We start from the raw sequence: 19929 nt of genomic DNA on the forward strand, positions 1-19929 counted from the left end.
CTACACTTGCCTATGGATGTAATGCCTGTGTAGCTGAATTGAACCCATTTCGTCTCACAGGTCCAAGAGCTACAAAGTCCTCCTCGTGCCAGTCAGGTTGTGAAAGACTGTGTGAAGGCCTGCCTGAACTCCACATATGAATACATCTTCAACAACTGCCATGAGCTGTACAGCCGCGAGTACCAGACTGACCCGGTGAGCAGCTACTCTATGGTACAGCTTTCCTCCTTGACTTTGAACCACATGGCCACTGTGGGTTCTGAGTATATAGGAATCAGCTCCAAATCTACACTACAGCTAGATTACAGTTTTGTTCATGCGTCTTTAGTATGTCAGCATGTTATAGACTCTTCTCAAAAATATCAAGTACAGAGTTGTCTTTTAAATAAAAACATGCAGCCTGATGGAAATATGCGGGGGAGGTTCTTTTCATGGTCATTAGTTATCTTGCTCCCATGCAGTGGTTGGCCTCATCTGGCTCTCTGAGGAGCATCTCTGGCAGCATTAATTTTTCAGGTCATTTTTTTCCAGGAGTTTGCGATTAAGTAGCAAAATAAGTTTGAGCTTCCATCTAAAGTAAAGTTCCATAATTAGTCTTCTTTCATACAGTCAAAGAAAGGTGAGGTTCCTCCCGAAGAACAGGGTCCAAGCATCAAGAACCTTGACTTCTGGTCCAAACTGATCACCCTAATCGTGTCTATCATTGAGGAAGATAAGAACTCCTACACTCCTTGCCTTAACCAGTGAGTTCATCATCAAATCTTCACTAAAACTATCCAACTTCCTTATCAATTCCATCACACAATTTCCATAAGTTTTGCCTAGTCTACTTCCAAAACTAGATTTTCATGCTATATTGACAGGATGTGATTGCATTCTTATTACACATCCTCATATCCTCCTAGGTTTCCACAGGAACTGAATGTAGGGAAGATCAGCGCAGAGGTCATGTGGAATCTGTTCGCCCAGGATATGAAGTATGCCATGGAAGGTGAGGCTTACGAAGTTATTTTCTCATCAAAAATGCAATGATGGTAGTTTTATAAAGTGCAAACCGAATGTGGGACTAATAATTCAGAAATGTGACATGAAGCATGCATACAAGGTGCATGTCACAGGTCTTGGTACAGATTTACTAAATTAACTATGAATTTCCAGTGCATATAATTATGATTTTGGCATATTTGTTATTCATAAAATTACAATTTCTGAATAACAGAAATTTACACAGAATTTGAATGCAAAAATATTCAATTGCTATTCAAAGGTTTCATTTAGGCTATATTAATGTGGAATAGATTTCTAGTACTGATTCCTACAGCCTTGCTCTCCATATCCAGCTCCAGCTAATGTAATGAAGTGCTATTTTCTTTACCTCTCCCGTCCTCAGAGCATGAAAAGAACCGCCTCTGTAAGAGTGCTGATTACATGAATCTGCACTTCAAAGTGAAATGGCTTTACAATGAGTACTGCAAAGACCTGCCTTTCTTCAAGAGCAGAGTACCAGAGTACCCAGCGTAAGTGACTTCTATTCTCGTTATCTCCTCACACATGCATACACAAACACATGCCCACAACTTGAAGGTGACATTTGAATCTAAGGATCTGTTCATTTGCAGGTGGTTTGAACCTTTTGTAATCCAGTGGCTGGATGAGAATGAGGAGGTTTCTCGAGACTTTCTGCATGGAGCTCTGGAAAGGGACAAAAAAGATGGAGTAAGTCTAAGCTGTATTTTCCTCCCGTTCTGTCTACTGAACATGACCATAGATTCTCTGTATAATGTCATGGAATTTTGATAATATTTCTATGCAAGTCTGGAAGAAACATTCAGTGAATAGATAGATGGATGGATGGGTGGGTGGATCTATGAATGAATAAAGAACAGCAACAACAAAAAAACAGTTATTGTTTTTAGTTAATAAATTTGGAACGTCTCAAATAAGATTAAGAAAGTACCTCAGTTCATTCTTCACTTGTTTCCAATTTGCAAGTCACTGCTGCATACATGAGATGTCACACCTGCTGGTGTCTAGCCACAAATACCAGCCACCCTCCTGTCTATCTGGCTGCAAAACCTCCATAACTTTTCTTCTCCCACTCACTCTTCTTTTATCTCTCTCCACAGTACCAGCAGACATCAGAACATGCACTTTTTTCCTGCTCAGTGGTCGATGTCTTTTCCCAGCTCAACCAGAGCTTTGAAATTATTAAAAAGCTGGAGTGCCCCGACCCACAGATTGTGGGCCACTACATGAAGCGATTTGCTAAGGTGAATAACAGTAGTGTCACTAATAGGATCTCAGAATTGTATAATGCTAATGCATCAGCATCATTATCAGCATTTTATAGCAGTTGTCAGCATAAGCTTACATTACGGCAATAATTTACTCATATTAATATAGCATTATTATGTAACAGTACTGTATATCAGTATTGTATGTCTGACTGCTTTATGACTAGTGTTTGAGTACTAGTACTTCTTGCAACATAGTTGCTGCTCTCTTTGATTTTACTATAACAAGTTGGTTCTTGCTTCTGGTTAGTTGATTAAAAAAGTTGATTCTATAGCACTTATACCACTGTCAGCTCTTTTAACAGCTAGATTTTTAGATTGTATTCTATAAGTAACTCAGGTGAAAAAAAATCAAAGGAGTAAATGCAATGCATTGTAGTCAGAGACTTAACTGTTCTTTCTGCTTCTTCTGTTGCAGACAATAAGCAACGTTCTGCTCTCCTATGCCAGCATAATTTCCAGAGACTTCCCTAACCATTGCACCAAAGAGAAAGTGGTAAATTTTTTTAATGTCTTTGTGGTAGTGTTCTCCTCAATAATTTATATAGTTTCCTAATAGCACCATTTTTCTTTTCATCCAACTCTAGAATGCTAAAGATGGTGCTATAAAGGTATGGATCAAGGCTATAAATTTGATGAATTTGGACCTTGCAATCAGTTTTAAGTCTTAAAAAGTGAATGTAGTCAGTGAGTCATCTCCTGCTTTTTCAATGGCGAGTTAGATTGCGAGTGGAGATTTGCTGTCTGATTACTTTGAATACAAATGCTGAAATATACATTCAGTGGTATTTTATATTTTACACTATGTAATATTAATATGCTATTGGATTTCCACAGCCCTGTATTCTGATTAACAACATTCAGCAACTCCGGGTACAGCTGGAGAAGATGTTTGAGGCCATGGGGGGCAAGGATGTGAGTCAGCATTAAAACCTACAATGTGTTCTTCAGTAATTTAGAGACATCAACAGCCTGTGTGAATATTAGTTGGTGTATTGTTGTCTCAGCTTGACCTTCAACAAGGTTTTCTTGTTGAATGTTGTGTTCTAGCTGAATGTTGAGGCTAGCGATATCCTAAAGGAGCTGCAGGTAAAGCTCAACAATGTTCTGGATGACCTGGCCAGGATCTTTGCCACCAGGTAAGACCACCAGAGGGATCAACCTGGAAAGTAAACAAAATTTTATTTGAAAGCTGATGCTGACACTGTGTTCTTCCACGATTTTAGAACTTTAGATGAAGAGTCTCAGCATTGATTAGCATTTCTCAGTAATGTGATTTTTGTTCTATGTCTGTTTTTTTCCAGTTTCCAGCCCAACATTGAGGAGAATGTGAAGCAGATGGGAGACATTCTGAGCCAAGTGAAAGGCACAGGCAATGTGCCAGCTAGCGCCTGCAGCAGCGTGGCTCAGGACGCAGACAACGTACTGCAGCCCATCATGGACTTCCTGGACAGCAAGTGAGTTTTCTCTACCAAATGGCCCTCCTACTGGTATTTATTTCATTTCCTCTCTATTTAGGATACAGCCAAGGGTAAGAGTGCAGATCTAGGAAGAGTTTTTGCTATCTCCGGAAAGGCCATAAACAGCAAGTTTTAATGTTTTATCTGCCCCAATATACCCATTTCAACACATAAGGGCCTTTGTAAGTGGCTTGAGGTGAATCAAAGCTGCACTAAAGTGGGAGTAGATGGAGAAGGCTGACTCCAGATTAAACATCAGCTCAGGTTTTTTTTTTATTTTTATTTATTTTTTTATTTTTTGCTATTTTCTCAGCTTGTCACTGTTTGCTAAGATATGTGAGAAGACAGTTCTGAAGCGGGTGCTGAAGGAGCTCTGGAAACTTGTCATGAACACCATGGAGAAGACCATCGTTCTGCCTCCTCTAACTGATCAAACGGTGAGAGACTTTTCAAACTGGCCAAATTCTGCATAATGCTTACATACTGTAGCATAGGATCCAGGGCTCTACATATAAGTTTCAGCTATTATGCTGTACTAACACCGGCGGCATTTTTTCTCCTGGCACCTCTGCATTCATTCTGCATTGGTTGCTCGTGGTCGTTTCTGTCTTTAGATTACTGCCAGTTGCCATGGTTTCACAGGTAGTGCCTAGCTAGTGCGATATGGCTAAACGACAGCTAGGAAAAGAATGTATACAGAAATACGCATTTGAATATATATGCATAGCAGATGTTTTGCTAATTTTGACCAAAAAGTAAACATATTCCTGCTAAAAAAATAAAAAATCTAGAGGAAAATATTATGCAGTGGTGCATTGCATTACTGTTTACCAGTGTCAGAATGAGGCTAAGATGTTTTTGCCGATGACAATTTCTGCCTAAAAGTGTTTGATGTCCCCAAAAAAAGCAACGACAAACACCAGCACTGTGGTGTTTTGGGTAAATCAAGTGAGTATCACTGTAAGCGAGTATCACTGACTGGCTCAAGAACTCTGAGTAGGAACAAATATGTGGAACCAAAAACTGCTGATAATGTTTCCCTGTAGTAAATTCACTATAGTAAACAAGAACTGGAAAACTGTCCCTCACTCCCATTAGTAGTCGCCACATCATTTTGATTATAATTTGCAAAAAGTTAAAGTTTCCCCACCCACTTCGCATTGCTAATCTTTGCTCTGCCTCCTGTCACTGTAGATTTCTAGCTTATATTTAAAATGAATGGTTTCAGGCCACTTTGAATTGCATTGCTGCCTGCATGAGAGCAGGGTTACACATATTAGAAACTGATACTGAATATTGCATATTGTTTTCCCGTATGGATCCTGAGGCCTGTCCCAGCTGGAGTGAGGTGACTAAAATACTCCAGTAGCATCCCCCGCTGAGTCATTTTTAACATTCCCTGTTCCCTGGCCCACTTGCAAAAATACCCATTTCTTCCATTCACTTGAAGATACTCTATATTGGCCTAGGGAGTGCACCATTATCATCCACTAAAGGCTGCTCTTTGTTCTCTGCTCTTGGTGACAATTATTTTTAAAATATGACATACTGCTTATGATGAGATCAGAGACCAGCCTGATTTTATTTGTCTATATACATCTGTTATTATTTGTGTTTTGTTTATTTGGTTTGTTGTTGTTTTTTTGACAAAAGAGCCCCATGTCTTTACTCGAGATCCCTAGTTTTTGGAATAATGTGCTAAGTTAAAAGCTTCTTAGCTTCTTGCAAGTGTTAACACTGGAACTCAATAGGCACTAATGCAGAAGAGCTGAAACTGGCAGTGTGCACACTCAGGGCTTTTTTGATGTTGATGCTGCTTTGTTTTGATGTGGGGCTCTTTGCAGCTTCACTGACCCTTCTTTCTGATTATTATTACATTCTCGCTTGCCCCCCCGCTCCTCCTCCTCCTCCTCTTCCACAGATGATAGTAAGTACAGCAGCCCTCCTCTTTGTGCGTCTGTCTGTCCTGCAGTCCGTCAGTGCTGGGTGGCCATCCACCCACTCCTTCTGCTCTGTGTGGCTGCAAGTGCCCCCTCCTCCCCTCCCCCGTGTGCATCCTCATCCGTCCATTATGTCTCTCCATGTCTCTCCTTCACCTGCTCTCTCCATCCTCACTGTTCAGCCTCTTCCTGTTCACCTCTTGTTTCCAGCTGAGGTGGCTGCAGCATGGTGCATTCCTGATTGACTTGAACGAGGCCTTTCCTAATGAATCCTTCAATCTGGTGGCCCCTCCACACTTCTTGTCCTCCTTCTTCTCCTTAATCCTCTATCTTTCCCTTACTTTCTCCTCTCTGGAAGTGGCACTCTCCCTCACTTCCACTGTCTCCTGTTCCTCCCTCTGCATTGCGTGGCAGGTTTTTGGCCTGGGTGGCTCTGGTGGTGGCTTTGTGGTTTGGTTAGTAACTTTCACCTGTTTGAACCCGTCTCTCCCCTGTCGGTCTGTTGCTTGTGTCTCAACTCTTGAATCTGATCTGCAGTTTTCTCTTAACAGACTTTGTTTTGTCAGTTTGTCCTATTATTGTGTTTTCTTAAAGTGGTTAAGGTTAAAATTACTTATTTGTTTGTGTTTCAGTCCAGGCTAGGTCTCTGACTGAACTATTTCATTTACTTTTTTTCTTGTAACATTAAACATTAGGGCCATATGGTAATATTGTGTTTCCCCTGCATCCTCATTATACAGTATAATGCCCTTTAAGTTATTTGGATTTTTTTAGTATCTATTGTTTTTTTTCTCACTTTCATTTCTCTTTTTTATTATTCCCATCATTCCGTTAATAATATGTTTGTGGTTACTCTAATGATTTAACATTTGCAGCTGTGTGCCAGTTTGTTCTGCAGTGATATCAAGTCTCACCAAATCAGGTGGATGGGAGCAAATCAGGCATAGAGGTCCTTGAAACTTAAACTTCAGGCCCATCCTAAGTGTAGCTGCTGCAAACCTGATATTGTTTAATATATATATATATATATAATTAGAGACTGTTTTCAGTTTCATTTCAGTGATGTATTACACACATTTGTATGACGATATTTGACTGGTGTGTCAGTGTGTCAGTCCCTGTCATTCAACCAATGTGAGAAAGGCAGAAGCACTTCTGGAGTTAATAATGCATTTCCTCTCTTCACAGGGCAGGGTGAAGCTTGCTTGTCACAGTGATGTAAGAACTAAAACCCATTTAGATTAATGTGTCCTGTCTTTCTTTCTCTCTCCATTTCTAAATGTTTTTCTTCTCTGTCACTTAGTTCCCCTGTCTCAAACCAGTCAGACTGAAGCGGTTGTTTCTCTCTTGTTTTCTTAGATTTCCTTTAGTTGTAGCTCTCTCCATCTCAAGGTTCCTGTCCATAGTGAGTGAATGATACCAGGCTTCAGGCTCAACCTTTTCTTCATGATAGCTAGTTTTGAACCAGTGGTTTTCATCCCCAATTCCTGAGTACCCTGACCTGCATAATTTCCTTCTATTCATTTATTTGATCAACTAATTATTAATTATCAACTAATTAACCACTTACCGGACATCTCTTAAGATCACTGCATTAAGAGTCCATGTAGTTCTCAGTGGTACATTTTTGTATATTCAGAATGGCACACTGTGTCTGTATTTACTGAATGTTGTGGTTTAAGATAACACTGAAGCTATATAATAAAATGTTAACAAGGGACAGGATCCTTACTATAGTATCATCCAGTCCTACTGGGTTGTCCACCATGTTGGGCAGTTCATTTAGTATCTTAGTGCCTAATTAGCACTGGAATATACTAGATCAGTGTCTCCCGTGTTCAGCATTGAACTTATTTGTGATGTCACACTCCACAGTAGTGGTTAATGGCTCATATGAAAGTAGACACTCAGGGCTTTAAGAGTTTGGGGTTTTTCATAATTATATCTTTTTTTTTTTTTTACCTAGCCTACTAGGTTTAAAGGTTATAATTTTATTATGGCAGTTGTATACACTGTTTACTATTAAAAAAGCTCTTTAATTGTGCTGCCCATTATATTTGTACCAATGTTATTGTGGAGAGGTATGAATTGCTTGCCCAGCAGGCGGCTCACACACCTATCCCTATCCCATCACCTTGCTCAGCAGCAGCTAAACACAGAATCATGATACTCTACACACAGAAACCCAACAGTGTCCTGACTAATGTTATAACAGACTTGCAGGGATAAAATAATTTATTTGTTCACACTGTTTGAAAGCGTCCAATAAGTTGATTTCCATTCCACCGGCAGAATGGAACACCAGTGTACTGCTAGAAAGGGTTAAATTTGAGGTGAAAACTTTCCTGTTCTCTCATTTTTTCCATGTGTTTGTGGAATGTTTGTACTTGTTTGTACTTTTTTGGAAGTATACAATTTGGCTGTCTGGAGAGAAATTGAGTTTAAGCAATTTCTTCTTCCTCCTCTTTTTCTTCTTCTTCTTTTCTTCTTCTTCTTCTTCTTCTTCTTGTTATTATTATTATTATTATTATTATTATTGTTATTATTATTATTATTGTTATTATATCACCATAGTAGTCAAATAGGTGGTGGACCTAATGGATTTTATAGATCTTTCAGCTCTCTCTGTCTGTACAGTGCTGTCAGTTGTGTCCTCTCTACATGGCTATGTTTACTGTCTTATGTTACATTCTGTAAATGCTGTCTCTGTGTGTGAGAAACATTGTGTATTTGATTTCTTCAGATGGTTGTTAGCAATTTTGTTTTGTGGCTTTTTGTCTCATGCTACTACATAACCTCACCACTATCCTTTTCCTTGTCTCTTCTGTCTTTGTTTTGTGGGTTTTGTCTCCTTCTCCAGGGTACACAGCTAATTTTCAATGCTGCTAAGGAGCTCGGCCAGCTTTCCAAGCTGAAGGTAACCTAATGTTAACTATATTTGTGGATAATATAGTACATGGTGAAAAGTAAATGGTTTGTGTGTACCCCCCATGGCAGGAGCACATGGTGCGTGAGGAGGCCAAGGCCTTATCACCCAAGCAGTGTGCAGTTATTGAGTTGGCCCTGGATACCATCAAGGTAAAACTCTTCTGTCATATTATGAGAAGCTATCTGATCCTAAATGTCTCATATTCCATTTTTTTAAATGTGTTAATATTAAATGTTTATTTTTATATAAAACCAATTACAATCCCTTCTATCATACCCCATTAACACAGTACTACTAGTAGTACTAGGTAGACAGCTGATAATGATGCTTTATTTTGTAGCAATATTTCCATGCTGGAGGAGTGGGCCTAAAGAAGACCTTTCTGGAGAAGAGTCCTGACCTGCAGTCTCTCCATTATGCCCTGTCTCTCTACACACAAGCCACAGACAAGCTCATCAAAACCTTTGTCCAGTCACAGAATGCACAGGGTAAGGTCTTATTCATCTTGTTTTTTGGCATTCAGCAGATAATATGCACCAGAGATGGGGACTTGTGTTAGGTACTAACGCTTGAGTCGCTCATTTGCCGACTCATGATTTGACTCAGACTCTAACTTAAAAAACTCACAACTGGACTCAGACTGAAGACTTGTAAAATTTCAATAAAAACATGAACATAAAACTAGTAAATTAGGGCCGCCAATCAAAATTTATTTATTTCTGACCTTAAGTGTGTGGCTTTGTCAGTTTCGTGACTATCGTGCACAATTTATTGCTATTCACTTGCAGCTTAAAGTGGTAATTAAGCACAACACCAGAAAAAAGCGCAGAGCAGTGTCGGAAGCAGAGCTGTTTTTATTAAAGTGGTTGAAGTTTGTCAAAAGTGATTCAGAAAAACAAGTGCCTGGTTATAGAAGATTAATAAAGGTAACTAAAATGCCTAAGTTTCTTAAACCATTTTTAAAGCGTGCTACACACCACAACATATATGTGTCTTCAACCACAATAAAATTCTACCTGTAGAAAATCCTCCATTAAGAAAATGTTCGAGTCTGTGGCAGACTTTTATATGCTGTAGAGTGTTTGTCAGTTTTTGTTTGAGTTATTGTTTCATAATGAAGTAGGACTTATTATTATTATGATTATTGACATTAACAACACAACTTGTCCATTTTAAACAGTTCTAAATTTCTGTATCATAATCTAATGGAGGAAATTATAGATCATAGGTGGATTATCTAGATTATGGATCATAGATGGAAGAGATTATAGTGTTATTTTTTCTAGTTTCTGACATTCAACAGTAAGGCTATACTCACTATAATGTGTAATAATATAATAGTATTTTACTTACATCCAATAAAAAAACCTAATGTTTATGACTAATGACTTGAGACTTGACTCAGTCTTGTGAACATCTCTGATATGTACATTTATTGCTTTTAAACAGCATTCCTGCCTCTGCTTATACTTTACTCTGTCTTCTGTTCTATCAGGAGATACAGACTTTTTTTGGGGACTGGTGTACTCTTCGTCTCCTTCCTTTTTTCTAGTCGCTGTTATTGTAGTCATGCTTATGCTATGGGAATCCTGACACAGTTTGGCTTTCAGCGCCTCTGGCAGAGAAGCCCTTTTAATGAAGGATCACTTGAAATGTAATTAGAATAAATGTCATTCCTTTAGCTAAGCAATTAAATACATTTACAAAGGATTGGATGTAATGCAGTATGTGTGTGTGTGTTGAGTAAAAGCCACAGCAGATTATTAAAAGACTGAATGAAGCAGAATCTGTATAAGATATCAGAAAACCCTATAAGTGCTAGAAGTGCTTATTTAACTGCTGGTTTATTGTCTCTTTCTCTCTTTCTCTTTCTTTCTCACATTCTCTTGCTCTCATCTCTCTTTTTTTACTTTGTTTCTCTGTTTCCTTCACTTTCTCTTTTTGTCTTCTTTTCTGCTATCTCCCTGTACATCCCTCAACTCTTGTCTGTTCTTAATGCTCCGTATTTTCCATCCTGTCCTCCCTTGTCTTTCCACCAGTTCATGGAGGGAAGGGGATAAGGTTCACCCATAGCGAGGATGTGTACCCCGAAAAGGGTACGTCTACGAAGGGCCCATGCCCTGCACCACCAAAGACCCATCAGTGGCCCAGCCGAAAGCTTCTCTCAGATGATTATCAGATCATGTTCATCCCATAAATTTGGCCCAGTCGCATGCCCTGCAATCACTCATATCCTCCCACAGAGGCAGTCTCAACATCACTACCTTGCATGTACGAGGTCTTGGGACTGATTTGCTGTATGTGCACATACATTGGTTGGACATGTATACTGGCACTACAGGAAGAAGAAAACCTTGAAGAGTGCGTGTGTCTGTGCATGTTTTTATGTCAAATGTCCCCACAAGGATAGGAAAATCTGACAGTTTTGAACTTGTGGAGACACTTGGCTGGTTCCTACAGGAAAAACTGCTTTTTTTTTAGACAAACCCTGTGTGTGAGTGAGAGAGAGGACTCTGTGCACACTGTTAAGGGGTAGCTCACGACTTGCCTTGGCACAGTCATGTTCACACATGTGCGTGTGTGTGTGTATGTGTGTGTGTGTGTGGGCGCACAAGTGGTAGCAAGCAAACTGAAGCAACAAACAACTGAGATGAGATGAAAATGGAAATTTTTTTTCTTCTGAAGTGAGAGCCCTGCAGATTCTGTTCCTCACTGGATCATGTGATCAGAGCCTTCGTTAGTATTTATTTGATACCTGAATTTGAGTATTGAAGTAATATTAATGGATGCTGACTTAGTGTGTCCAGAGGCAGAGTCAGTCCTTTTTGTACCTAAATCTCAGACAGCCAATGCTTACTGATGATGTGACAGCACCCCTCAGCCAATCTATAGGGGCTTCTGAGGACAGACGATGCTCTCTTTTAAGATGCATCAGTGTTCTGTGGCTCTCTCTCGTCACTGACATGACTCACGTTGCTACATGTGTTTCTAGAGCATGCTCAGTCAGGCCCTCCATCATGTACACTACAGTATGGCCTTGATGTCAGTAGTGTCTTGGGGCTGTTAGCATGTGGAACTTCATCTCAGATCAGAATGACACTTGTTTCTTCTGTGTCATTTTTGCTTTCTGGAAAGCACTGCTTTTCTTGTACTGCACAGAGCTTTACTGTAGCCACAGAAACCAATGGGATTCTTATCTCTGTGATATATATATATAGAACCGGTGGCTCTGTTTGGGTTTGGGTTCACTTGTTCCCTTAGTGGAAACTGTCACTATAAATCAATATAAAGTTCTTCTGACTGATCACCTTGATCTTATGATGATAAATTTCTGTCCTGATGGGAGTGGATGAGGGCTCACTGAATGTTTTGATGAGGATGAAAATTATGCAGTGCTCCCAATCCTGTACACCACAAGCCCCTTCAAGTAGCCCCTATAGTGACAGCTTCTCCAGTCTGTGCTTAGAATAACTTTTGATCCAGGGGTGTGGCCACATGGGCAATAGGAAATAAGTCTTGCCATCTCTACTCTGAGAGGTCTGTTACACCTGTGTAATTCATGCAGGCTTAATGAGTTGATCACTGTAGCATTGTATGTATTTTGACAAATTACTTGAGTATTAGGAACCATAGAGCAGCAATGAAATACAGCAATGTCATTATGTGGCACAAATGTGGAATAAATCAAACATTCTGCAAATCTTGTCCTGTACATAATTAGGTGGTGCCATCCCCCACCCCACCCCCTGTATGAAAACCTGGACAGACCACCAGTGCCATCCTTCTCACTGGACTTGTGAATACTGCAGTCAGAGTAATTTCATGAAAGAACACAGCACCCTAAATAGCTATTTTTAGCTTACTCTGCCTAGTGCGGAATGGATCAGTGAGCTCCTGCTGAACTGTGCTGTCTAACTGGGCCATGGTGCAGAGAGTGAAATGTGGGTATCACCATCAACCCCCTGCTGTTGAGTCCCTTTAGGCACAACACACTCAGAGAAGCCTAGCCACTGAAAGTGCTGTCATCAGCCTCTTTCACCATCACACACAAATGCAGTTTACAGCACATTTACTGTTGACAGCCAGCTGGTGAATAGATTTTAATGACAGCAGAAAACCTTTGAGATGAAGTTTTGAGATGTGTGTGTATCTGTGTGTGTGTGTGTGTGTGTGTGACAGCCGTTATTTACTTATGCATGTTTAAGCTTATGGATCCCCTGGAATCCATGGGCAGAAAGAGTTGAACAGCCTTACTGCCCCCTGCTGGACGAATGAGCCAGTACATGTTTGCATGTTGCCTTTCCCCTCCTTTCCCAACATCAGTAGCATGGAGCAAAAGCTCAGTTAAGCTCAGGGACTCTCCTTACTAACACACACCTTCTGATAGAGGGGTAGCACCTGCTATATACACACAAGGGGTGTAATGTATCTGTATCCGTCTAGTGTTCCAAATATCCGTAAATCAGGATTGGGTTTGTTTGTTTGTTTTCTCCTGATCTTCTACAGTTCCTAAGCTACATCACTTTAGTTTATAATTGGTCTCAACCAGATGCCCTGTTTCCCTTTCTGGGAAGGCTTGTATATAATGTGCCTATCTTTCAGGAACTATCTATCAAAACAACACTGTCTTTCCCACATCAGGGATCTACTGATTATAGTTGTCAACAATAGCCACCTAATAATATTTTATCAGATTTACTTCAGATTTTCTTGGGCATGTTACATTCCAATAAGATCAGAAAAATTTACTGAACAAGTTATTTGATTAAAAAAACGTGAACAATGAACATACAAGATATTTCTAAAAGTAATGTAAAAGTTTTTGTAGACCCCAGCAGAGAGATGCTGCCGTGTACACAGCATGTGGTCTGCATGGGCTATATGGAGCAGCGACTCCAGAAACAAAAACATATTACTTTTTGTGGGGGTTTTTGGGCCAGTTTCTTTAGAAATATGGTAGAAATGTGGTTTTAATTGGGGCTCAGTAAGGCAGTGTTTAGGTCAGCCAGGTCAGGCGGAACTCACTGATGATAGACAAAACAAAAATCAATACTGTCTCCTATTCGTATCATATCATTCCGTGTAATATATTCATATTCGGTTACATTCCTAATGCACACTGTTTACCTATCTGTAGAATGTTGTTTGACTCAGCTAAATGACACAGATGCTGTCTACTATCTTGCCATGCCCCCATGGCTGTGTAGCACAGTGTGACCCCTCTAGCAGAATGTCTATCACACACACCTTGCAGTGGCTGCTAGGACTTACCACTCAGAGGTGATGCCTCTGTCCCTGACAGTCTGGAGATGATGTGGAAATCAGCACGTTTTGGCATGTCCCTGCCTGAGTTTAAGCCAGTAGAAGACAGTTCTATGCAATGCCCTTCTTCCATTGCTGGAGTGGTGAAGCCACCACTCTCTTTCTCCTTAGTTACAGACCTGCACAGAGCAAGTAAACATCCACGGCATGTGTGTAGATCAGACATAGATCTTACATAAAGTGGGCCCCTATATGGGTCTTTTAGCTGTCTTTTGGTTAATTTTGCATGACTTTGGATATTTGAGCATAGTTTCAATTATCATATTTATGAATTAACATACAGCAAGCACGTTATGTTTGAAAAGTGAAACTGGTATGTATTTACAAAAATGAAGAATTTGAAGTGAAGTCTGGGCCCACCAATGTGTGATTTAAGGGGTTAAGGAATATATTACACATTGTGTGCTTTAGAGATGACTAAGTAACAATTTCCAGAGCTTATAAATGACTCAAAATCATATCACAAGCTTACTGTCTGTCCACCACATCTGTTTGATAATCACAGACAAGAATTTCAAGAGTTTCCCTGTACTGAGAAATAAACGAAAAATCTGTTTACGTAAAACTAACTTGTACTAACTTGTAGTTACTGTGCTAACTTGTAGTTACTGTGCTATCAGTTTAAGTATCGCAGGTATCACTAAACCGTTACAGACTATTACAAACTTTTTTTAACAAATGCATTGATCTGAATTTTACTTTAATATGGAATTAAACCAGGTTCTTTTTCACTGGCATAATCTCCTTTTGGTTGTAGCCAGTCATCTTCAAATATATACATGAAACAGGGTAGCTGGTCAGAGACATGTCTCAGAGTTATGCAGAGGCGAGTTGTCCAGGCAGGCCATAGAGCATGTGCTGAGGTGAGAGCCTGATTTGTGAGTGCTCTTGTCTGCCACTTCTTCTCAGGCTCTGGGGTGGATGATGCCGTGGGAGAGGTGTCCATCCACGTTGAGATCTTCACTCATCCCAACACAGGCGAACACAAGGTCACAGTAAAAGGTCAGCAGTGCTTCTAAACCATTTTTGTCGATTAACTCTTCTGGATGGGTTGCTTCACTGTAATGAAAAGAAATGTTACGAGCAGAAACACGTCTCTTTGTAGTGGTTGCAGCAAATGACCTGAGGTGGCAGACGTCTGGAATATTCCGACCCTTCGTGGAGGTCTACATCATCGGCCCCCACCTGAGTGACAAGAAGAGGAAGTATGCCACTAAATCAAAGAACAACAGCTGGGCTCCCAAATACAATGAAACATTCACATTGTGAGTATAATATATAAACATTGATCACCCTTGAACTCAAAATGAAGAAATGTGAATAACATTATTAGCTGCTTTTGGTTGGCTGATTTGGATTACGTTGGATTATACAGACTGGGTTAAATCTGATAACACAGCACATTGTTTTAAATTTAAAACAGACTTTCACAGAACTAAAAACTGATTAGGAGTGTGGTACATATGAGCTCTACTACATAAAGTATTAAAGTAGGGGTCTTCAAGGGCTGGTTTGGCTATAGGCTTTCATTCCAGCCAAATAGGAGGCACACTCGATAGTTGATTGGAGCCCAAGAGCAACTGATTAAACATGTAGAAACAGGTGTGACTCCTGCCTGGCTGGAATGAAATCCTGCAGCTACACTGGCCCTTTGTGGACAAGACTGAAGACACCTGTAACAAAGGATGATGTAATACTCAGAATCCTTTAGCCACATAACTTCTTTTATATAAATCACTAGAAATATAACAATGCAAATAGAGATTCGTAAACTTGTGTTTGCTTGTTACACGTGAGCTAGTTTTCTACCCGTTAGTTAGCTAGCAAATTATTATTTAACATAGGTTTTATTGGCGTATTTACATGTTCAGGATACATTAGCATTGCCCCTGATGTAACCTGAGGCCTATATTTGTAACCATGACTATAGCACACTGAGTAACGAGGTGGGGCCGGAGTGTTATGAGCTGCAGGTGTGTGTGAAGGACTACTGCTTTGCGCGGGAGGACCGCACTGTGGGCATGGCCGTGCTGCAGCTGAAGGATGTTGCGCCACGGGGTAGTGTGGCCTGCTGGCTCCCGCTCGCCAAACGCATCCACATGGATGAGACGGGCCTGACCGTGTTGCGCATTCTCTCACAGCGCAACAACGATGATGTGGCCAAAGAGTTTGTCAAGCTCAAGTCTGACCAGCGCTCAGCTGAGGAGGGCCGAGGGAGCTAAAGGTATTAATGAAGGAATTGTGGATTTGCAAAATAACTGCCCACCTCCTTTTTCTGTTGAGTGTTGCACTAAAACAGACAGCCAATACACACGCGCGCATACACACACACACACACACACACACTCTGCAGATCTGATTATTCTGGACCAATCACACAACATAGTGATACCTAAGACACTGCCAAAACCTGCTATGAGGCTTGTCTGACAAGCACAGTGCAGCACATAAAAAGATACAGGTACAAAAGCTTGTATCTCTATAATACTTGGTGTTTGTGGTGTCCTTGATTTTCAAAAGTACATATTATATGACACAACCTCATGGTTGAAAGATATTTAAAGAACAACATATTTATCTAGTTATTCACACATAAAATATATAAAAATTGCAAATATTCTTTCAATAATATATATAAAAGAGATAATATTGTCTGTCATATTGAAAGATGTCTAAATGGATCCTTTTTTTGGAAACAGTACAGAGCAGAGATATGCCTGAGTGAAAGCAGGGTTGCTATATGTAGTGCCATTGATGCCTCCCAGAGCCCTAATACCCCAACTCCCTTATTTAATATATGATAATGATGTCTGTGGAAAGCTTGTCTGTAACTGCCTTGTTCATTTTTTCAATCATTCCTGCACCTCCACATGGGTGTCTCAGTGTCAGGGTATTCTCTTTTGTTCTCAGCGAGATGTCCTTCTCTGCTACTTCTGAAAGGTACACTGTTTAATGGGGCCAATGTTTTTGAAAATTATGCAAACCTTTAGATCAAGCACAAGAACATTATTATAAAGTGAAACCATAGCTTGCAGTGCAAGTAGCTTGGACCAAATACATCTCACAAAGCAAAGGATCAACATTTCTTTGACAATTCTTTACATCCCATGGGGAATGGTATGAATTTGGAGAAAGCAATGACTCGGCGGCTCACATTAATTTAAGCATTTGTTTAATGTGCTGTATGAGTTTATTTAAATTATCATCGAGGTTTAACTCTGTTGTATATGTTTTATCTGCAGTGCTAATGTAGGCAAACAGTAAATGAAGGCTATGGGAGCTAAAGTTAAGAAGGTTTTGCGTAATACCACTACTACTGCTACTATTAGCCCCTAATCCTTTGATTTACTGTTAGCAATGTTGGCATGTTTGGGTGAAGTATTCCTTTAAACACACTGCCAATCCTCTCTTATGTCCAATTTTTGGGGTTTTATATCAGTTTCTTTGTGTGTGAGCATGTGTGCCTTGCATGTGTGGTGTATAAAGTGAGTGCATGACTGAGACTTTATAAATAAGAAGGCATTGTGAAGTGTGGGTCAGGTGCAAATGTAGTGAACATGAGATTTAAAAAGGACCTTAAATGACTTACTGACTCATTTGCGTTGTTTACTTTTATAAAGTAGCATCTGTTTTACATAATTTCCCTCATAAGAGACACAGTAGCAAAAAAAACTATCTTCAGTTCAGAATAATTGCAGTGCTGTTGCCATAGCAACCACCATTGTCTTGCCACCCATCTAAGTGTTAGGAAAGCACAAAGTGAATGTAGACTCTGTGCTTGTTTAACCTGATAAATATATCCCTGCATTGATCCTACCCCTTCATTTCCAGCCATTGAGCAGTCAGTGCTGGGAATGTAGCTATTCAACCCTCTAGTGTTCTGCAGTGTTTTACAGAACACAGTGGAGGTCAGAGATAATGACTGGTTTATCTTCAGGAGGGATGAGACCTGGTGAGTGGTGGTAGAGCTTCACATTTAACCACCCAGCATGAAATATCTCACTTGTATGTGTTGGACATCTGGCACAAGAAACATTAGCTATGTCTGAAATGGCGTAGTTTTATTGCGAGTGTGGTCACAGTGGGAAAATCACCACATGAAATGTACTATTAATTCCCAGATAATTTACTAAAACCAACAAAAAACAAAAGTTTTGACTGTTTTTCAACTTTTTGCACTAAACGTTCACAGCCTGCTGTATGTAGGGGAGGGAGGCACCAGAATGTGCTGTGATTTATATTTCACTGAAAGGCTGAGACATAGAGTGAGAACACTGCTTTAAACCAAACATTTTGGGTTTTTTTGCTCCTCTGGCACAGTTCAGTGCAATTTCGGTTACCCTAAAAAATTATCTACTACATAGGGAGGTACATGGTGTATAGTATATAATATATAGTGCATAGAATGCTATTTGAGACACAGCTATTATCAGGAGAGAAAACAGTTCACTCAGTGGCCATCTTGGCAATGCCTCCAGGTATTAATATCTGAATGTTGAGAGACCTATAAACCCACAACTGACAGCCAAGCAGTCATTTCAAACAATTATTTAAAATCTTTGTTGAAATCCGACTAAAAAGGCATAATAATAACACCAACCTTCTGTATGATTTTCTGTGTTAGCTGTGATTGTCAGACCAAAGGTTAATGAATGCCGCCCTACTTTCTGCACACATAATGACTTCTACACCCTACAGCCTATGTAGTTCACTATATGTGCAACAGGAAGCCATACAGGATTCACCTTGAGCTAGGTTTGCTAGCTGTAGAGGTAAGTAGGAATCTAAACTAAGGCTAATGATGTATTCGCTAATGTAGTAGGAAGCATGCTGGCTTTAGATGGACTATGTAATTAAATAAAGAGCTTATGTGTAGCTGCTCTGCAGCTAAACCACAATAAACCGTACGTTGTATCGTCATATCTAGTTGACAAGTTAAGAGTTGCGAAGTCTGACCTGTTTTGAACTGTCACAAAGACAGCAGTATCCTAATTGTGTGCTTGCATCAGTGTAAGAATATGATAAATCTGACTTATTCCGTGACTTATTCCCACTTTGGCTTTAATAATTGATTGGGACTTCCCATAATACAGCCATGGGTTGTTTTGACCAGTGAACTGTCGCCTCACTTTATAATGTCTCTGGAGGAACCTTCTAGAAAGCACTGCCAAGCAGAGAAAACATAGCCAATTTAAATTAGTTATTTTAAACAAACTCCCCAAAATGACCTTTACAACTAACAGTTTCCAAGTGTCAAATCATGTCAAATCACTAGACTTAGTCTATGCATTAAAGTTTTAGGTAACAATTTTTTATTGTTTACATTGTGGATTATCTACACAAAACATGATGTTGATGATGATGTCACTGTTCTTATATCCTAATTAGGATACAGTAAGTGTACAATAAGTTACAGCCACAATTTTATTCCTGAATGATTTGAAACAAGTCTGTTTTAAGGTTGAAAAATTTGCAGACTGCAGGACCAGTGAATGCTGCACAGATGTTGTGAGAGGCTCTGAAGCTGTGTGTGAGATGCCAAAGTGGCTGTCAATAAGAACTAAGTAGAAGCATAAGTGGGAGCATGTAAACAAAGCACATGGAGATCATGCTTTCATGCTCACACACACACACACACACACACACACTGCACTGATGTCTGACCTCACCCAAACCATGACTCCAGAGCTGTAGATAGGAAGCAGTGCATGTTGGAAAAGATCTCTCTTGTGCCAGCATGTGTCTTTGATGTGATTTTCAAAATGTTGTCTTTTTGTTATTTATTTTGATATTTGGTATTATTTTCTATTTTTGGAAGGCTTGTGAATATATAAATATGTATTACTGATGTGTAGTGACACAGAGTTCTAGCATGAGAGACTTTTTTTATACACAGATGTTTATAATTTCTGTTTTTCTAACTATTATTGTTCTTATTGGGGATGAAAGTGAAACTAATAGCATTTTGCTGTGTTTCTACTTAA

General features: G+C 39.7%; 1 protein-coding gene across 1 annotated transcript in view; it reads left to right on the forward strand.

Moving 5' to 3' along the window:
• Positions 1–19917, forward strand: part of unc13a (unc-13 homolog A (C. elegans)) — a 43981-nt gene extending 24064 nt beyond the window's left edge. The window contains exons 25-43 of the mRNA XM_026916107.3: positions 61–195; positions 610–743; positions 906–991; positions 1391–1517; positions 1620–1716; positions 2127–2270; positions 2713–2790; positions 2882–2905; positions 3132–3209; positions 3345–3433; positions 3599–3751; positions 4068–4191; positions 8555–8611; positions 8692–8772; positions 8964–9111; positions 10663–10719; positions 14855–14947; positions 15051–15210; positions 15876–19917. Of these exons, the coding sequence (XP_026771908.3) occupies positions 61–195; positions 610–743; positions 906–991; positions 1391–1517; positions 1620–1716; positions 2127–2270; positions 2713–2790; positions 2882–2905; positions 3132–3209; positions 3345–3433; positions 3599–3751; positions 4068–4191; positions 8555–8611; positions 8692–8772; positions 8964–9111; positions 10663–10719; positions 14855–14947; positions 15051–15210; positions 15876–16167 (2157 nt within the window). The 3' untranslated portion in view covers positions 16168–19917. The remainder of the gene's footprint in view (positions 1–60; positions 196–609; positions 744–905; positions 992–1390; positions 1518–1619; positions 1717–2126; positions 2271–2712; positions 2791–2881; positions 2906–3131; positions 3210–3344; positions 3434–3598; positions 3752–4067; positions 4192–8554; positions 8612–8691; positions 8773–8963; positions 9112–10662; positions 10720–14854; positions 14948–15050; positions 15211–15875) is intronic.
• Positions 19918–19929: the final 12 nt, after the last annotated feature.

This window comes from Pangasianodon hypophthalmus, chromosome 11 (assembly GCF_027358585.1).
Source record: "Pangasianodon hypophthalmus isolate fPanHyp1 chromosome 11, fPanHyp1.pri, whole genome shotgun sequence".
In the NCBI taxonomy this organism is placed as follows: Eukaryota; Metazoa; Chordata; class Actinopteri; order Siluriformes; family Pangasiidae; genus Pangasianodon; species Pangasianodon hypophthalmus.